The 19,609-nt window shown below is 41.8% G+C and overlaps 1 protein-coding gene across 2 annotated transcripts; it reads right to left on the reverse strand.

Annotated features, from left to right (window-relative positions):
• Window positions 1–11,060: 11,060 nt before the first annotated feature.
• RAD51AP1 (RAD51 associated protein 1) lies at window positions 11,061–19,489 on the reverse strand. 2 transcript variants are annotated; one of them, XM_051770747.1, is made up of 8 exons: window positions 19,421–19,489; window positions 17,037–17,086; window positions 15,431–15,560; window positions 15,024–15,133; window positions 14,623–14,697; window positions 13,892–14,035; window positions 13,114–13,248; window positions 11,061–12,281 (listed from the first exon to the last, which is right to left on the reverse strand). In XM_051770747.1, the coding sequence occupies exons 1-8, from the start codon at window positions 19,438–19,440 to the stop codon at window positions 12,154–12,156; spliced, it is 792 nt and encodes a 263-aa protein (XP_051626707.1). In that variant the 5' UTR covers window positions 19,441–19,489; the 3' UTR covers window positions 11,061–12,153. The 2 variants fall into 2 exon arrangements, with proteins under 2 accessions (XP_051626707.1, XP_051626706.1); XM_051770746.1 differs by having other exon boundaries at window positions 11,065–12,281; window positions 13,114–13,260.
• Between the last annotated feature and the right edge of the window lie 120 nt (window positions 19,490–19,609).

Below are 19,609 nucleotides of genomic sequence, written 5' to 3' on the forward strand. Positions count from 1 at the left end.
CTTTCTCACTGAGCTCATGTGCTTGTGAAACCAAAAAACACTCGAACTTGTATTTTGTCAAGATTTGTCACAGAGACCTCGCTATGCAGCGAGCAAAATCTTTTCAACGAGACTGACAGACTGGAAAATGGAAATAAATTAATTCCTCAAGGGTTGGTTTCTCCTTGGGCGTTATGTGTCAACTAATGAGGACCAAACTGTGGCACCTTGGGCTGGGGTTCCTGACGGCATCAATGCAGAGATGCTCTGTCTTGGGAGATAATGAGGCTCTCATTTTACTGTGGATAATGAGACAGAGCTTAGCTGCCACCTTGTCTATCCTTTTCATCTTTTGGATGTTGTGCATGGGCGATGGAGCACTGATGGAGGCACCCCTATCTCCCCACTGTCCTAGGGGAATATCTACAACTGAAAATTCAGTGTGCTCCCTTCCTTCATAGGGCCTGTTCCCTGCTGGTCTTAAATCTGTCAAAACCCCCCGAATAGTTTCTACTTTCACTCAGAAACCAAGGTTTTCAAGGAAGAAATACATGCTCACCCACAGAAGGCTGCCACTTCTGTGGATGTTCCTGGAATGGGCACCACTTTCCACAGCATGGCCAAAGGAAAAGCAGTTATTCCTTTGCATTCATGGTGGTCTGTGCAACGCCTTTGCCTAAAGTAATTGTTGAGGTGCACCATCTGAAAAGGCACATCACACCCTTTTCCATCAATCCCACTTTTCCACTCTTTCAAGCCTGGCAACACTCCAACAAATCCTCCCCAGTGTTATACACCTCACATGCAAGAGAATCTTCTCATTTTCCAGCCAAACCACCACACAGGCTGCCATGCCACCAGGGGAGGCATGGACATCATGGAATCATAGAAGGGTTTGTGTTGGAATGGACCTTAAAGACCATCCAGTTCCAACTCCCTACTGTGGGCAGGGACACCTTCCACTAGCCCAGGTTGCTCAGAGCCCCATCCAACCTGGCCTTGAACACTTCCAGGGATGGGGCAGCCACAGCTTCTCTGGGCAACCTGTGCCAGGGCCTCCCCACCCTCCCAGGGAAGAATTTTTTCCTAATATCCAATCTAAACATTCCCAGGATAACCTATATAGACAGGAGTGAAGGACAGATCTACCCAAGCATTCAGTTGTCCCCCCACTAAGAAGAACATCCTCTACTGCCCCATCCCTGGAAGATCAGGTTGGATGGAGCTCTGAGCAACCTGGTCTAGTGGAAGGTGGCCCTGCCCATGGCAAGGGAGTTGGAACTGGATGATCTTAAAGTCCCTTCCAACCCAAACCATTCTATGATTCTATGATATTTTATTTTCTTCATTCCCCTTTTTGCAATGCTTTCTCTTCTCCTCATTTTATTTTATTACATTCTTGTAAACGTATTCAAATTTGCTTTGCTAAGTCATGCAGGAATAAAAACAATCTTCAGGATGATTATTTTCTCATACCTGAAGAGGACCAACTAATTTTTGACAACAAAAGAAACTGAATGAAGTTTTCTCATACATTTCTCAACAATACTCTCAAAGCCAGAGAAACCTGCCAGGATTACTGCAAAGTCTCAGTCATGATATCCTGAAGTAAAAAGCAGTGCATAAAAGATTCCATGCATAATTTAGAAATTTAAAATTTGAAGGAAATATGTATGGTCTTTGTATCTAATTTTATTAAAAATACCCACCTCTGAAAGGAATTTCATTAATGGAGCTAAGTACAGTGGTAAAAAAATTCCTCGTGGATGTGATCACTAGCAGTGCTTATCACACAGACAACACCTTAACAACAAATTTATTAAGTTTGGTAACAGCACTGTGAAGTAGACTAGCATAAGTGGCAAACAAAATTAAAGAGATTCTGATGCAAAAAAAACCCTTTCTGGAGTGGGAAGAGGATTCATTCCATCTTAGCTAAATATTCAAGGTAAATGAATTTCCCCATGGAAGTGCCCCTGTCTGTTAATTGGCTTGGCTTGAGAAAGAACCTATGCAAATAATGTAGACTGGCTACCCTAAATTTTTACATCCCAGGAAACAGATTATATCAATTCTGCTCTTTATAGCATTTACTGTGCTACTCCTGCACTTCAGTGGTCCTGATCTGAGGGAGGGCAAAAGGCACAGAGGAACAATGAGCTGAGCACTGTCTCCAGCCCTGTGCTTTTGCACCACACAGGCTTGAGCAGTGCCCCAGAGAAAGTCAAATGCTACCACTGCAGGCTGAAGCAGGGAAGATAAATATCAAATTCCCCAAAGTACTGTGAATGGAGTTGACAAAAATCTTCTTAAACCATTCCTGCTCCATTTGCTGTGATAAAGCACATTAACTGTGTCAATAAGACTGTGGCAAAATCAGTGCAAAAGGAGTGGGTGATTTAAGGCTTTGCAAACATTTAGTTGGGCAAAGATCCCACCAGATGAACCAATCAGTCCAATCAGTCCAAGTCTGCTAGAAATGGGAAAACCAGTCACAGTTTTCACAGTTTCTGTCTTCTTTAGAAAATGTCTTCCACTGAAGAGTGCAAAAGCTTGGGGTATGGTAAAATCAAGATTCTAACATTTAAAATAATTGCTAGTAAGTTGGCTCTTTATTAACAATTCCTATCATGGTTAAGATCTGCTCTTTAACCTGGCAAACAAGAAAAAATTTATAATGCTGGTTCTAAAAGGGCTCAAAAGCTGTATAAGAACCATGAATGTAATTTTACATAGGAGGGAATTATATGTAGCTAAGGATGTAATTACCATAACTCTTTGAGATAATTCCTAACATCTGAGCAAGGGTCCTCAATGGAATTCAAATAGAATTTGGGGATTTTCCAAACAGCTCTCTGACTGCATAAAGCCACAAGGACCCCTAGCAACATCATCATTTCTAGAAAACAGGCTGGGCAAAGAAATGACAGCTCAGAAATCAGTGCTCCAACAGGCTTTTCTAATGCATCAATCTGTTCTTAGGACTATTCCAAGAACAGAAAATATGGTTATTCCTGGACTCCCAAAACGAAGAGAAATCACATGAGAAGCAGGAATTGGACATGGACCAGATAAGCTGATTTAAATCGAGTGGGGTGCACAGATGAAATGATGGATATGGTGAAAATTCATGGGCAAAAAAAAAAAAAAAATAGTTGGTAGGCAAATGAATCAAGGAATCATAGAATACCCTGAGTTGGAAGGGACTCACAAGGATCATTGAGTCCAACTCCTGGCCCTGCACAGACACCCCAACAATCCCACCATGTGCCTGAGAGCGTTGTCCAAATGCTCCTTGAGCTCTGTCAGCCTTGGTGCTGTGCCCACTGCCCTGGGGAGCCTGGTCAGTGCCCAGCCACCCTCTGGGGGAAGAACCTTTTCCTGAGATCCAACCTAAACCTCCACTGACACAGCTCCAGCTGTTCCCTCAGGTCCTGCCACTGGTCACAGAGAGCAAAGATCAGAGCCTTCCCCCTCCACTGCCCCTCGTGAGGAAGCTGCAGATGCTGGGAGGTCTCCCCTCAGTGTCCTCTTCTCCAGTCTGAACAGACCAAGTGACCTCCTGTGTTATTCCCTGGAAGGGGAAGCTGGAGAGGCTGGTCCAGGAGAATCAAGGCCTCTCAGTCCTTTTATAGTTCATAACTATACTTACTAAACACCTCCCCAGATACTCCTGACATCAGATATTCACCTGTGCGCTCAGATATACCTTCTGAATAGTACCATCTGGGGAGGAAAACTTGACAACTTCATCACTTCTGAGGAGTTATAAAAATATGAAACTAGTAGCTCATCAATGAATGACCCCTCATGTTGATTTTCCTCTGGAAGGTCAGTTTAAACAAAATTATCAAATGTCAGCTTTAAACTTAGAAGCACACTTTTTTATAAGGCAGAGCTTTTGATTTCAGAGTAATGTAAATCACTGGGATTTCTATAGAGTATCTTATTTTTCTCTAAAATAAAAAATAGGCCAGCTGTCTACAATATACATATATTTTTAATAAGCCACGAAGCCTTTCATATAAACCTGAAGTTTATTATGAAAACTTTTGCAGGACCCTAGTTACTCTGGGTGTAGAAATTAATAATTTGCTTATCATTTATGCAGAAACCTTTAAGATACTCCTGTGACTTAAAAATGTTAAGTTTTTATCTTTGCAGCATTACTGCTGTTGCTTCCATTAAAAATTGCCATCATAGAATCACAGAATATCCTGAGTTGGAAGGGACCCACAGAGATCACTGAAGTCCAGCTCCTGGCCCTGCACAGGACAGCCCCAAGAACCCCACATCTTAATTCAACTTCTCCAAAGAAATTTATGGTTAATACAATAAAAATATCATATGGAGTTGGTGGCAGATGATGCAACTCAGCAAACTATCTTCTGTTTTCTAGCAGTTATCTTTCTATTCCTCACAACAGGTGTGTCACAACCTGATACAAACGTATGCACATCAAAGAATAAAAACAAATGCCAACCACTGTTACCTCAGGCTGGATTCTTTTATTTCTTCTCACTGGTAAACAAGAGTTACTGAAGAAGCTGAAATCACAGCAGCTCTCATTGTTTCCTTCTTTCTTTCCCCACCACGACAAAGCTTTTACATCTGTCTCCATTAAATTGTTCTTTTTGTCATTCAAATCTGGCACTAAAGTTAATCTAATCCAACCCGTGCCCCTCTGTGAATAAAAGCATGGGCTGATTGATGATTTTGATGTGTAAGGTGGCTGGAATCAAGTCCCATGTTGTTTTACCACGTTTCCCAGCACTGACAAAGTCTAAATAATATTAAACTGAACTGTGGATGGTAGCAGAGCTGCTGACGTGCTACGAAATCTTTGAGGACTTAGCACAAGCACAACATGTTTGTCAATTGGGCTCAGCAGGATTGCAAAACCATCCCTTGAGGGTCATTTGCTTTCCTTTCTTCTTCTTCTTTTTTTTTTTTTTTTTATTCTTCTTCAAAGGACACAGCTTTACCTCACCTGCTAGAAACATTAACTGTCTAATGAAGGTAATTCAAAGGTAATTCAGAGTATTTAGGCTCACAGCTCTCTCTCAGCCCTCAAAACTACTTGCAGTCTTGGAGTGAGCGTTTCTAGGTAGTCCTGTCTCTGCTTACATTTTAATTCTCTAAGCACCCTTTATGTATTAACCATCAGCAAAATGCCTACAGCAGAAACAGCCTTAGTTTGGAATATTAAGGGAACAGACTTCAGTCATGTTTTATTCACCTCACCATAGTCTATTTTTATACTCCTGACAGACTCCATGGGGAAGTAGGCAACACTTAGTCTCAAGTAATTATTTACTTTACTCTCTTTGCATATGAGAAAGCAATTCATATTTCATAAAAGGCAGAAAAATGCAGACACAGTCTTAACCACAGAGAAAGAAAGATTTTAAAAAGCAGAGGAGCAATGCTAGCCTTAGGACAATAAAGCCATAGTGGGTTTGGAATAAAACAGAGAAAATAAACCTTCAAATCTCCTTCTTTTTTTGAATCACAGGATCATGGAATGGTTTGGTTTGGAAGGGACCTTAAAGATCACCTGTATGGGCAGGAATGCCTTTCACTAGCCCAGGTTCTGAGCCCCATCCAACCTGGCCTTGGACATTTCCAGGGATGGGGCAGCCACAGCTTCTCTGGGCAACCTGTGCCAGGGCCTTCCCACCCTCCCAGGGAAGAATTTCTTCCTAATATCCAATCTAAACCTGTCAGTTTGAAGCCATTCTCCTTGTCCTTTCACTCCAGGCCCTTGGAAATAGTCTCTTGCTGAGTTCATAGTGACTGGAGATCAGGATGTGAGGAACAATCCATCTTCCACGAGGCTTCATAAAAAACTTACTTCAGTTTCTCCATTTTCCATCACTTTCCTTGTCTCCTTTCCAGCTCTAAATTTGACTCCTGGAAACAGAAGAGCACTTCACTGATGTGAGTTGGAGCAGGATATGAAGACAAAGGCAGAATTTGTTTATTATGAACTTTATAGTGCAAGCCCTTCCACTTATTATTTTATTGCTGTATTTCCTGCCAAAGACAACCTCTTTGCTGATTCTCTAAAATATTTTTCAAATTGGTTTTCTATTTTTTTTGCAAGAAAAGTTATAGTCTTCAGATTTTATTGTTTGTTTCTTTACATTTTTTTAATTTGTTTTTGTTGGGTTTTTTCCTTTAATTAAAGCAGTTTTGGGTTTTCACTTCTTGCTTTGTCATCCGATTGTCTTTTTTCTCATCCTTCTCTTTCCTTGCCTCCCTTTTTTTTTTTCAAACTTCCAAAAGAAGTAAAAATTGAACAATGACAAAATATAAATTTAATCTCTCTGTGGTCCTGAATACTTTTTGCATTAAAATATTTTGAAAGAAAGAGTAAATAATATTAGCGTTTGTAAAACAATTTTTTTAACAATAAAAATATAAGAAAATTAACTCTTATTAATTTCAGTATTCTAAAAAAGGAAAAGACAGGACATGGACCTGTTGGAGCAAATCCTGAGGAGGCCACCAAGAAGATTATAGGGATGGAGAACCTCTGAGGTTGGGAGAATTGGGATTGCTCAACCTGGAGAAGAGAAGGCAGTAAAAAAGGTGTAAGTCTGTGACTTCCTAACATTTTAAATTAGGTTGATGGAAGAAATCACCTCTCTCCAGACCTCAGCTTACATATAACCTTAATCATCCCAATTGCAACTACATGGCTCCTACTAAAAAAACAAACACCATATATATTTTGACTAGAATTAAAAACAGATCTAATGATTAGGTGGAAATATGTAAAGGCAGGATGCAACTTCCAGGCACATCCCTCTGCCTACATTTTGCTTTAGACCATCTCTGACTGTTCTGGGTAGTTCTGCCTTCCCGCAAGGAATGGATGTGAAGCCCAGGGATTTTATTTAGGGAGGCTGGACTGCGTGCTCATGGGATCTACTTTTAGCTCTTGCAAGATGTCTACATTTATCTGCACAGGCTCCAGTGGCCAAAATCCAGTTTTCAGGAACGCTGTAGGCACTCATGCACATCAGAAACGCAGTGCAGTGGTTCACTGCTGTCTACTTCCTCTCATCCAGTGGACACCAAGGGAAAACCCTGGGATCCAGCCTGCATTTCATGTGCTGTTATTGACCTGAGCTCTGAGATATGTCTTGAATAACATGGTTAAGGCAACACCTCTGTGGGGGAGACATGAGTTAATTACCAGTGAGGCTCTGATTCAGTGAGATATTTCAGCTAATTTGGAGTGTGTAAGTGGTTCTCTGTACTTCAGAGTGAGTGATCACAGTCCCTGCTAGATCCAGGTACTGGCAAAACCTCACAGAATCACAGAATCATTTAGGCTGGAAAAGACCTCCAGGATCATCGAGTCCAACCTGTTCCCAATCCCCACCCTGTCCCCCAGCCCAGAGCACTGAGAGCCATGTCCAGTCCTTCCTTGGACACCTCCAGGGATGGGAACTCCACCACCTCCCTGGGCAGCCCTTCCAATGCCTGACCATCATGTCAGTGAAGAAATTCCTCCTGATGTCCAACCTGAACCTCCCCTGGCACAGCTTGAGGCCATTTCCTCTTGTCCTGTCCCTTGTTCCCTGGGAGCAGAGCCCGACCCCCACCTGGCTACAACCTCCTGTCAGGGAGTTGTAAAGAGTGGGAAGGTCCCCCCTGACCCTCCTTTTCTCCAGGCTTAACACCCCCAGCACCCTCAGACACTCCTCATATGACATTTTTCAGGAGAAATACGTATTTAGTAAAAGAACTTTCCTATTATTTCTAGAAAACATTTTAATAATAGTCTCTTAACATGCATTGTAAATTCACAGAATATTAGGGAGATTTTGAAGGAGAGCTATTTCCTTAATATTATTGTCCAAAGAATAATTGAAGCAGATGATCTCAGGCACTGCCTTAGAATCTAAGTGACCTAGAATCTAAATGGTGTTGCAGTACCACTGTTTATTACATCAGATCTGCGTTTTTACTTGTGTTACCACAGTCTTGTCTTACATTTGGACAATAACACCCACTTTCTCATTCTTTGTCAGACACCCTCTGCATGTTTAACCAGGGAGAGCAAAATAACATCATCATCAGGACAGTAATAAATCATATCACACGTTATCAAAACCAAAATTTGCTCATAAATCCTTTTTGTTCCAGAGGAGCTACTGCAGTATGTGCTGGGTAACATGTCTCAGGAGTGATATGGATGAAAATTTGGGAGTTAGGCAGTGTTCCCACCTGGGAACAGGCTGACTGTGATGTCATAATGCTTCCCATCTCTGAAACAACATACCACCCCCCACTCTTTTGGGAGCAGCTGGAAAAATCTGCCTCCAGATTTCTTTGGCAAGAAAGACAAATCTGAGCAAACGAGAAAAGGGGAAGAGGGAGCTGATCTCAGTGGAGACAAGCTCACCCCTGTTCCAGAGGGAACACAGTTCTGCACAAAATATGTGCTCCATTCTCACTTACCATTACAACCTCACTGGGTAATGAAGATACAGAGCACAAAGGTGATGAAGGAGGAGAATCAGACTTTCTGTGCAAACTGCATAAATTAGAAGTGGAAAACACATCCCATACAGATTTTTTTCTTACAATGATCGTTCCAAACCCATTCAGTGCTTCATCTCTATCTTGCTGATTTAAATGTTCCCAGGATCTTTGGCACCTCTCCACATTAGCAGTTACTTTGCAGGTGTCCTAAGTGCAGCCAACTCTTAGGAAATATACTTCATCTGCCTTTGCTTTAAGGGTACATTTCACCCTTCCTAGGAAAGACTATGTGCCATTTTGTCTTCCCAGTTATATGCTCTGTTATATATTGAGTTCTACCTAAAATCACTGCAGAACCTCTGGAGATTATTAGAGATTATTTAGAAGAACAGGTAGGGAGAGGACAAGGGGGAACGGCTTCAAACAGACAGAGAACAGGTTTAAATTGGATATTAGGGAGAAATTCTTCCCTGTGAGGGAGGTGAGGCCCTGGCACAGGTTGCCCAGAGAAGCTGTGGCTGCCCCATCCCTGGAAGTGTTGAAGGCCAGGTTGGATGGGGCTCTGAGCAACCTGGGCTAGTGGAAGGTGTCCCTGCCCATGGCAGGGGGTTGGAACAACATGATCTTTAAGGGCCCTTCCGACCTAGGCCATTCTATGATTCTATGATCATTATGATTTTCATCTTATCTTCACTTTCCTGGAAATTTTATAACCTTTAGAAAACGATATTTAAAGATTCATTAATGCCAGAGTAAGCTGTAATTCAGCAAGCCATACACTGGAGGCCGTGAATGGGATAGGTTTCAGTAAAATTTCTGTGGATGAGGTTCTAACATTTTACCAGGTTTCAAAAACTCTTAAACGATCACAGAATGTAGGCATTTTCCTCGGAGGTCTCCATCTTATGGGATTGAAATAGGGGCCTAGAAAAGGAGAGATAATTACCAAAATCGTTCTCTTTTAAGTCTGGAATCTTATGAGCAAGCATAACCAACCAGAAATTGTTACTGTAACTATTATTAGTCCCTTCACCTATGAAAATGCATTAAAGCTGTGTTGTTTATATACTTGGACAAAAGTTGTTTGTTACATTTCTGTTTGTTTTCCTATTCTAGATGTTTTGCTCCCAAATGTCACCCAACCCTTTGATATGCAAATACAAATCATATGTATATCATACATATAGCTCCATTGCACTGGAATGATAACTTGATGTTGTTGTGCCCTCTAATGTTGATTTCCTACATGGTTACACTTATATTACTCTTTAAGACAAGAATTATTTAAAAAATTCTTTAAAATATTAATATTCTTTAAAATTCTTAATATAATTCTTAAAAATATGCACCTGTCTTCTAAACTTTCTGCTGAGATGGGGTTCACAAGGTATTCCTAAAAGAACTGTCTGATTACAACTCTTTAGAGTCCTTCAGTTCAATGAATCTTACAGATATTTTAGAATAAAAGCAAGATTTATGCAGATTTACTGGAAGTAAAAAAACGTGAAACATCTGAGTAAACCTGTCACGTGTTCAAGGAGGGAAACAGAAAGATAACCAACCAGATAAATATCTGGTTTTCATGTTCAATCAGTTTTATTTTTTTTATATGATTTCTTTGTTCATCGTAGTCTTATAACTTTTAATGACATCCTAATTATGATCACCTTGTCCTCAAGGGCTGCCATTATGAAGAAGAATTTGGTAAGAGGAACTGAGAGGCCTGAGCATTAAACAGAGAGAAGCTTAAAGACACTAAGGAGTATGTAGCTTTTGTCTTTTACACTCAATGCCAGTTGATCAAGCTTAAAGTCCTTTCATACTCTTTTTCAGACAACCCTAGAGAAAACTAACCTTCAAGAACAATTAAAATAAAAAATCAAATTGTGGGGAAAGCCCAAAACATAAGAAAATGAAATTTCAGATTTTTCAATATCCCAAATATGCAGGAACAACTCATGCTCAAAGCCTTCATTTAAAATGTACACAATATTGTGGGTGTGAGGAAAGATCCAGCACAAACAGAAACAGCCTTAACCCACCAAAGTTCTTTTGTTTATCACAGCTTTTTTGGCTTCCTCCCAAGAGAACCGTGTCACACATGAGTGGAGATGGACCAATAATTCTTTGTGAGCAGCAGGACAAAGTGTTTTAAAATGCAAAGGGCAGGTTTTTGCACAGGGCCTCAGTGGAAGTGGTAACACAGGGGTTTTCAGCTTTGTGGTTTGCACTGATAGGTTACAAGTCTGCTGGGGAAAAGGAAGTTGAGACAACAAAAGTGATCAGGCATGAAACACAGTTTACATTTGATCTGTTTAGAGCAAATAATACCCAACCCTTTTGTTGAAAATTAAAGAGCAGTTAATGGAACTCCTGTTGCACTCAGGAACTCCTGTTGCCTGTTGGCATTTGGGCACTTCTGTTTCCATTAGAAAAATAATGGGAAAAGGTTTGTTTCCCTTATTAAATCCCACAGTTCTGAGTAAGCATTGTTACATCTTTATTATTTAATCACAAGATATAGATTTTCACATTAACAGAATACCTGAGAAAGTTATAGACCAGGGAAATGAAGGCTTGGCTTCAGGGTGACCTAATGGTGGCCTTCCAGGACCTGAAGAGAGCCCACAAGAAAGATGGAGAGAGACCTATTTCCAAGGGCCTGGAGAGACAGGAGAAGGGGGAATGGCTTCAAACAGACAGAGAACAGGTTTAAATTGGATATCAGGAAGAAATTCTTCCCTAGGAGAGTGGTGAGGCCCTGGCACAGGTTGCCCAGAGAAGCTGTGGCTGCCCCATCCCTGGAAGTGTTGAAGGCCAGGTTGGATGGGGTTTTGAGGAACCTGGGATAGGGAAAGGTGTCCCTGCCCATGGTAGGGGGTTGGAACAAGATGAGCTTTAAGGTCCCTTCCAACCCAGGCCATTCCATGGTTCTGTGATATTCCTTTGATAATGCAAATTGGAGAGTCACGACCAGATCCCTCAAGAAAGAAACGCATTTGCTACATCGTCCCAACATAATCAATATGCTTAGACAGGAAATTATTTACATTATGGGGCAATAAGTTTGAAAGCTCAGTTTCATTACTCAGTAACTGTCACTCCAATGCTTTACAAAACCCCCTCTCTAAGCTTTGTATCATGGTCCTCAAAGAAGCCTGAGGAGCTCCAACCAAAATCCTCGTTGTCTGAGTCCAACCAATGCTGCTGACTTCCAGTAAGGGCATACACATGCAAAAATATTTGCCAGACTGCAGCCAAAATCTGAAGTGATTTTCAAAATTAATAAAGTAAAATCATAAAATCAGATTATATAAAATACTTTATTTTAGTTTTTTAAAAAATACAACATTCTAAAAACGTATTTCCTGTCATACATACTGCTGTCTAGGCTATTTTATTGCAAAGAGTTTAGTTATTAGAGAATTAAAATTATCACAAACCAACGTCTGTGAATATAATACATGAAAGAGCTGGTGACCCAGATGTCACCTTGATTAAATAATACAATTATTCAGTAGCACTTAAGGATGCCCAGCAACTTGCAGGATAAAAACTCATTACAACAACGTCCATAAACAACAGTCCTTGAAAATGGATGGTGCCATGATGCTGTTTATAAGCAAAACACTTTCCACAGTCTTTTCCTTCATGTGGCACCTTGTCACTGACCATTTAACTGCTGGTGGCACTGGGATGCAGTGGTTTAACTCTTGCCAGTCTGGAGAGGCCAAGTCTAAGGCAGTGAGTAGGTGACTTAACAGCAATGTATTTCCCAGAGGAATTACTGCTTCCTGATGGAGCTGAAAATAAGTTTAAAACAAAAAGAAGGTATAAGAGGTTTAGAGGGGGAAAAAAAAAATAAATCATATGACTGTTGACTTTTTGTAGTTTTCCTAACAGAACAAAAAAAACTATTCTAAAGATATTGCAGAGAGATCTGAACAACACAGCACGTGAAAATCAGCACACTCCCCAGGAATCCATCCCTTTGGAATGGTGCACAGTTTCTAATTAACCAGCAAGACACTGGAGTAACACTGCCCATAAAAACTGTTCCCACTGTTCTGTGCATTTTCAGGCACTCCACAGAGAATCACACAGCACAATTCCAAGTGGGAAAGGAAGCTTGATGGAAAGGAGCCAAACAGAGAGAACCAGAAGAGTAAATTAGAAGGAAAATCAAAGCAAAGAGCAGGACTCAATGGCAGCAGCATGTTCAAACACCTGCAAAAATAAAGCTTCTAAGCACTTGCCTTACTAGAGCAGTTAAAACTCTCAAACATTTTTCTAATTTATTTGTTTAGGGTAGATAATTAAGCAGCATGTAGCAGAGATAAAGAAAGCTCTAAGCAAGAGAGAAATGGACATAAAACAATCTCTTGATCCACACTATGAAAAATATTTCATTAACCCCTCCTTCCCAGATAAAGGAGTTAAGGATAATGCTGTAAAAGAAGCACAGAGATAGTTTTTCATCCTTTCTCTCTTTTTTAATCTTAAATCTGTCAAAAGAAAACCTTTCTTTATAAAAAGGCACGCATTTTGCTGAAATAGTTTGTTTTCTTTGCTTTCAGGTGAGATTGCTAAAAACTCAACTAATGTATCTGTTTACAGTTACAACCTCACACCTACCTGGGGGTGTCCATTTAGGCTTTTTGTGTGTTACAGGACTTGATGCAAGTAGAGGCCTCCCAACTGGTTCTGAGGAGTTGGACATCATCTTTTGCCTTGGCTCAGGTTTCTGTTCCATTGTCCATGAAGGAGAAACTACAGGTGATGCTTGGTTGGAAAATAAAAGTGACTTTGGGAAGACACTCTTTAGCAGAGAAATCATTATGTAAGACGACTGATCAGCACAAGCTCTCTGCAGAAACAGCAAATGTGGTACTAGACTGTCCCATCTTTGAGCAGTAAATATTTATACAGACATGTCACCTACTGGGGAATGACTGAGACATGGATTAGCTTGCTTTCCTAAGAGCTGAGAATTGGAAGAAAGGAAGAAAGAAGGGAGGCTACTTATTTTTATAAATAAGCTTAAACTGAAACCAGCAACACCTCATACTCCAGAGTCTTCACGTTGATGCAAACCTCAGAAAACCACAGGAAAAATGAACAGAGGCTCTTTAAAAAGACAAAAGCTTCCTGGACAAGGAGGGCAGAAGAAATTTGTCCTGACATACAAAGGCAGGGAAGCTGTGGAATTCCGCCACTTTGGGGTCTGTGTATGAATAAGCTGCAATTGTTTAAATTTAGTGTGAAAGTGCTATTGGGTTGTCACTGGTATTAGAGAAGGGGGGAGGGAAAATACAGTGGAAGCAGCAGGAATTTCACTGAAAATACAAACTATATGTAAGGCATCGCATTCAAAGCACATTTAAGGAGAGGGTTTTTGTGGAGAAGAACTTACTGGGGACAGACTCTGGCTCAGAGTCAGTGTCATGCTCTCTGTCATCACTGCCAACCACCTTCTGCTGTGCTGGAACTTTGGATGTCACTGTTCTTTTCCCACCATCACCCTTGGGTGTGTCTTCATCCATCACCTGATTGAGACCTAGGAAAGAAGGTGGTTCAATTAACTGAAATTCACCTTCTCAAAAAGAAGAAGGTATTTGAGTTCCCAGAAACTAATTTGTGGTGATGCTGAGTTATACTACACAAAAACACATCACTGACACTTTGCTTTCCTGGGGTCCTCATCTTACTCTTTTAACCAACCAAACTGTACTTTCTCATTGTGACATTTCTCTGTAATCAAGCTAACAGAGGGACCAAACTAAAAACTGGAAAAATGAAGTTTCCAATGGCACAGCAAATGCTTGGTCATGTTTATTTGATCCTTAGGCATTACGGACCCATTAAAGAGTATTTCTTCTTAAAGAATGAAATGAAGTAAGCATCTAAAAATGTCACACGCCTGTTGTGTTTTCCAACTGACTTTTAGTGATGTGTAACAATCTCACTCAGCAATCCCCAGGTTTTCCCATTTTAAGACTTAATGAAAAAAATTAATGCATCCTTCAATCTTTATTTAAGACAAAGACTCTTTTTTTCACATCAGTGAAAAGCAACAATAGAAATAAAAAAAGAGAGAAGCTACTTAAATCCTCTTTCTGAAGACAGAATATGAGAACAACTTACCTAAAACCTCACTGTCTACACTGCAGTTGGAAAAAGGGGGTCTCCTGTGTATGTTTTCTGATTCAATACTCTTATCTGTTTTAAGATCCAGAAAAAAAAGTTAAAAAATATAAAATATCAACACGCAAAAACCACATGATAAAAAGTAGAAATATTAATAAATGAAAACAGCTACAGTTTTTATCTGTCTCTAATCAAACTATATGTTTGGGAGATCTTACTTTTCTCACAGAAAAAAAACAAGAACATAAGAAGACAGGCACTACCTAAAAATGCTCACTTCCTTATCAGGACATCTTGAAATAAAGCACGATTTTCAATCTATTCCACTGAAAAATAAATTCTCATGTTCAAATTCACTACATATGAATAAATAGTGTTGCATTAAACTGCAAAGTAACCTTGTTCTTCTGAATTTTGCACCTCAAGGATATTTGTAGATTTTTCTTTGACAGACAAGGCTAAGGCAACTTCCAAATCTCTCTTATAAAGTTTGTCATCCAAGGATAACCTGGAAAAAAACCACAACCATGGTAAATAATAAAAGAACTATATGAGTGTTATAGATCTTCTTCTGACTTACTGAACTTTTTGAAATTCAGATACTTGTAAAGAGAGAAATATTTCTATACTTATTTATAGAATTTCATGTTCTGAGCACTACCTTCTGAAATTATTTAGTCAAAGTACACCCTGATGTTTAAAGCACTCTACACTTAAAAGTATCATGATTGCAAAACATTATATATATATATATAAAAAACCTAATAATTGGTATTAGCACAGAGTTGACCACAACATTTGTTACCTTTTACTAAGTGTCTGTGTTTGTGACTGAGTCACTTCTTTGGGTGGCTTTTTTTGCTTCTCTTTTTTCTCCTTCTTTGGTTCCTTGGGCTGTGTTCTGGATTTTTTGCTTGAAGGTGCAAAGTCTTCATCTGTTGGAAAACAGCAACGAGCTCTCAGGAGTTTTCCTACACTCTTCCATGGGGCCAAAAGAAGTCATTTGACTTAAATCTCAACACACACTGAAAATATATCACAGATAACCTTTTTTTTCTGAAATTTTTAAAGAAGACAACAACTGTAAGTATACTATCCTTAAATGTATTTGAAATGAAAATTCAACAAGACTTCTTTTATATATGCTTTTATTAGCAATAAAGCTTCAGTGTCCACTGTGTTACCAGATTTTGATACACTGAGCATCAATCTTATTGATAAAATATGATATGATAGGATTGATATTATATATTGTAATAGTAATCACTACCACTGTGATTTGAGTTCCTGGTGTTTTGAGATTGTTCCCTTCAATGACTTCCACTTTTAAAAAATCTATGTTGCTCCCTTTTTTCTATCATTTTCATATTGCCTCCTATTAGGTATAATGCATTTCTCCAATTTTCAAATAAAAACAGAAGGCACGAAAACTGCCTTTCTTTCAATTGAGGGCACTGCACATTACAGTGCAAAATAAGGAAAAAAAATAATGATCCTCAGTATTCTCTAAATGATGGAGAACCTTGGCTAAGATCACAAAGGTTTTGGAGAACTTACGTTTTTCTTGATTGTTAGAAGTGGTCTAGAAACTAAGAAAAGTCATGCACCACATTTAAACTAAGAATATGCATTGCCTTCAACATTATTTATTTTTGCCCTCCCCTTCCCACCAATTCAAACTGTTCCCTGGATCCTGCAAACAGCATGGAAAAAAAAAAAGCAAACAAAAATGGAAGCAAACAAAAATGGAAGCAAACAAACTCTGCCAGAAAAATTAGTAAAAATTAGTAACATCCATCAGGGCTTAGAAGGAAAGGAGGACCTTTGTGGAAAAAGACAGCTTGCAATCTATTTTTCTGGTCAATGACACTCCAAATTTGAGTACTATGTCCTTACCACAAACCCACTGAGACAGAGCTGTGGAGAAATGTTAGACCTATGTGGAGATGATTCACACTTCCTCTGTATTCACATTTACAGCCCTGTGAACTAATAGTCAGGGTGTCATGGAACTAATTGCCACTGAAAACTGGGGCACAGAGAGAAAGATTTAACTGCAACAAGATACTGTGTATTCCACAGTTTCCTGGGACACTGCTCTGCTTTACAGCCATGACGTGGTTGTGGAATTGGAATATTCACCAGTGTGCCCAGATTCCTTCTGCTGAAAGAAGTAAGAGCTTAACAAACTATTCTTAACAAATATACTTCATTAAAGACACTCTGATGGTATTTTCATAGAACCAGAAAATCACAGAATATGCTGAGTTGGAAGGATCATCGAGGATCATCGAGTCCCTCATGAGGAAGCTGCAGTGCTGTGAGGTCTCCCTTCATCTCTCCTCCCACCCATTTTGGGTGGTTCCATTAGTTCCTGGCATGTTTGTTACATGCAGGAACACGCCACTTACCATCATCTTCCAAATCCCCAAACTGAGAATAATCAACTACTTTCCTGTTCCTGTGTCAAAAGAAAATATAGACTATTAGTCCTTTCTGTCTGAGTATCTTGACTTGCTAACATTTCATTTTTGGGTAAAGCAAGTTTTACAAGAAAAAAAGCAATACATGTTCAAAGGTAGGGAATAACAAAATCACAGAATACCCTGAGTTGGAAGGGACTCACAAGGATCACTGAGTCCAACTCCTGGCCCTGCACAGACACCCCAACAATCCCACCATGTCCCTGAGAACGTTGTCCAAACACTCCTTGAGCTCTGGCAGCCTTGGTGCTGTGACCACTGCCCCAGGGAGCCTGTTCAGTGCCCAACTACCCTCTGGGGAAGGACCTTTTCACAATATCCAATCTAACTCTACCCTGACACAGCTCCAGCTGTTCCCTCGGGTCCTGTCACTGGTCACCAGAGAGAAGAGATAATGTGTATAACAAGTACTACTGTATAGAACAGGGTTAACAGGAATAGCTTCCAGATTTTTTAAAAATCTTTAAATAACAGCACTTTTTGTTGTTGTCATATGGGAGCATTGCATTGTCCTTATGGACACACTGCCTGTGAGCTGCTACTGTGCAATGGAAATTCTTTATCTACGAGGTCACTTTTAGGCACTTGAAATGCTGCTGTCAGGGCAGGTGTTACTTGAGGGGACCAGAGAGGACACAGCCTGGGATCTACCTGAGGGGTGCTCCCTGACAGGGACACAGACACACCAGGGAGAATCCCTGTGCTTCACAGAATCACAGAATTTAAGGAAGGGTCAGGTTGGAGGGGACCACAGTGGGGCATCTGGTCCCACCTCCCTGCTCCAACAGGGTCATCCCAAAGCACATGGCACAGGATTGTGTCCAGGTTGTTCTGGAATATCCCCAGGGAGGGAGACCCCACACCCTCTCTGGGCAATCTGTTCAGTGCTCGGTCACTGCACAGCAAAGAAGTTCTTCCTCATGTCCAGCTGGAACTTCCTGGGCATCAGTTCCTGCCCGTGGCCTCTTGTGCCATTGCTGGGCACCCCCGAGCAGAGCCTGGTCCATCCTCTGCCCCCTCCCTGCAGACACTGACACACATGGATGAGGTCCCCTCTCAGTGTCTCCTCTGGAGGCTGAACAGCCCCAGCTCCCTCAGCCTTTCCTCCTCAGGGAGATGCTCCAGTCCCTGAATCATCTCTGCAGACTGCTGGACCCACTCCAGGAGCTCCATGTTCCTCCTGTCCTGAGGAGCCCAACACTTCAGATGTGCCTCACCATGGCTGAGTAGAGGGGCAGGATTACCCTCCTCATCCTGCTAGCAATGCTCTTTCCAGTGCCCCCAGGATCCCATTGGCCTCCCTGCCCCCAGGACACACTGCTGGCTCAGGGACATACTGGTGTCCACCAGGACCCCCAGGTCCTTCCCTGCAGAGCTGCTTCCCAGCAGGTCACCCCCAGCTTGTAGAGGTGCACAGGGTTATTCCCCAGGTGCAGACCCTGCATTTGCCTTTGCTGAATTTCAGAGAGGTCTTCTCTCCCCATCTCTCCATCCTGTCAAGATCCCTCCAAACACTCCTCCAGGCTTTGTGTCCTCACCAAACTTTCTGACGAGGCATCGACCCCTTCAGCCAAGTCACTGACGAACAAGTTAAACAACACTGGGCCCAGGATGATCCCCCCAGCTCTGGGGGCCCAGCACAGCAAGGACATGGAGCTCTTGGAGCGAGTCCAGAGAAGGGACACCAAGATGATCAGGGGGATGGAGCAGCTCTGCTGTGAGGAAAGGCTGGGAGAGTTTGGGATTGTTCAGCCTGGAGAAGAGAAGCTTTGGGGTGACCCAATTGTGGCCTTCCAGGACCTGAAGGGAGCCCACAAGGTAGATGGGGAGAGACTATTTCCAAGGGCCTGGAGTGACAGGAGAAGGGGGAATGGCTTCAAACTGACAGAGAGCAGGTTTAGATTAGATATTAGGAAGGAATTCTTCCCTGGGAGGGTGGGGAGGCCCTGGCACAGTTTACCCAGAGAAGCTGTGGCTGCCCCATCCCTGAAGTGTTCCAGGCCAGGTTGGATGGGGCTCTGAGCAACCTGGGATAGTGGAACGTGTCCCCCTGCCCATGGCAAGGAACGAGATGATCTTTTAAGTCCTTCCAATGCAAACCATTCTTTGATTCTATCACTGAACCCCGAGGGACCCCACCAGCGACAGGCCCCCACCCGGACCCAGCGCCACTGACCGCGACCCCCTGGGACCTGCCGCTCAGCCAGCTGCCAATTCCCTTCCAGCTGGAAAGGAAAAACAGGGCCACCCTGGGAGCCATCCCAGGCCCCGAGAGCAGGCGGCGAGCCCTCCTTTCCCCCCGGCACACGCACCTCCTGCCCGGCCGCGCCATCCCCGCTACGGGCGAGCGCTCCCGCCGCCACCGCCGCCGCTCCGCCCGCCCTTCCCTTCTTCCCTCCCCTTCTTCCCTCCTCCCCTCCTCCTTCCCTCCCTCCCTCCAGAGGCGCTTTCTCAGCACGTTCGCCACGGAAAAAGAGGCGAATCTGCCTCTGCGGACGCGA

This window comes from Manacus candei, unplaced genomic scaffold, assembly GCF_025592945.1.
Source record: "Manacus candei isolate 608988 ecotype Guabito, Panama unplaced genomic scaffold, ASM2559294v1 h1tg000124l, whole genome shotgun sequence".
NCBI classification, from domain to species: domain Eukaryota; kingdom Metazoa; phylum Chordata; class Aves; order Passeriformes; family Pipridae; genus Manacus; species Manacus candei.

What these genes read in the sequence shown, in the direction of transcription:
- RAD51AP1 (XM_051770746.1), bottom strand. Translation starts at nt 19,440, where the DNA reads ATGGCGCGGCCGGGCAGGAG. An exon ending in ACACAGACACTTAGTAAAAG is followed by an intron (nt 15,134 to 15,430) that starts GTAACAAATGTT and finishes GTTTTTTTCCAG; the next exon opens with GTTATCCTTGGATGACAAAC. An exon ending in TGTAGACAGTGAGGTTTTAG is followed by an intron (nt 14,036 to 14,622) that starts GTAAGTTGTTCT and finishes CTTCTTTCCTAG; the next exon opens with GTCTCAATCAGGTGATGGAT.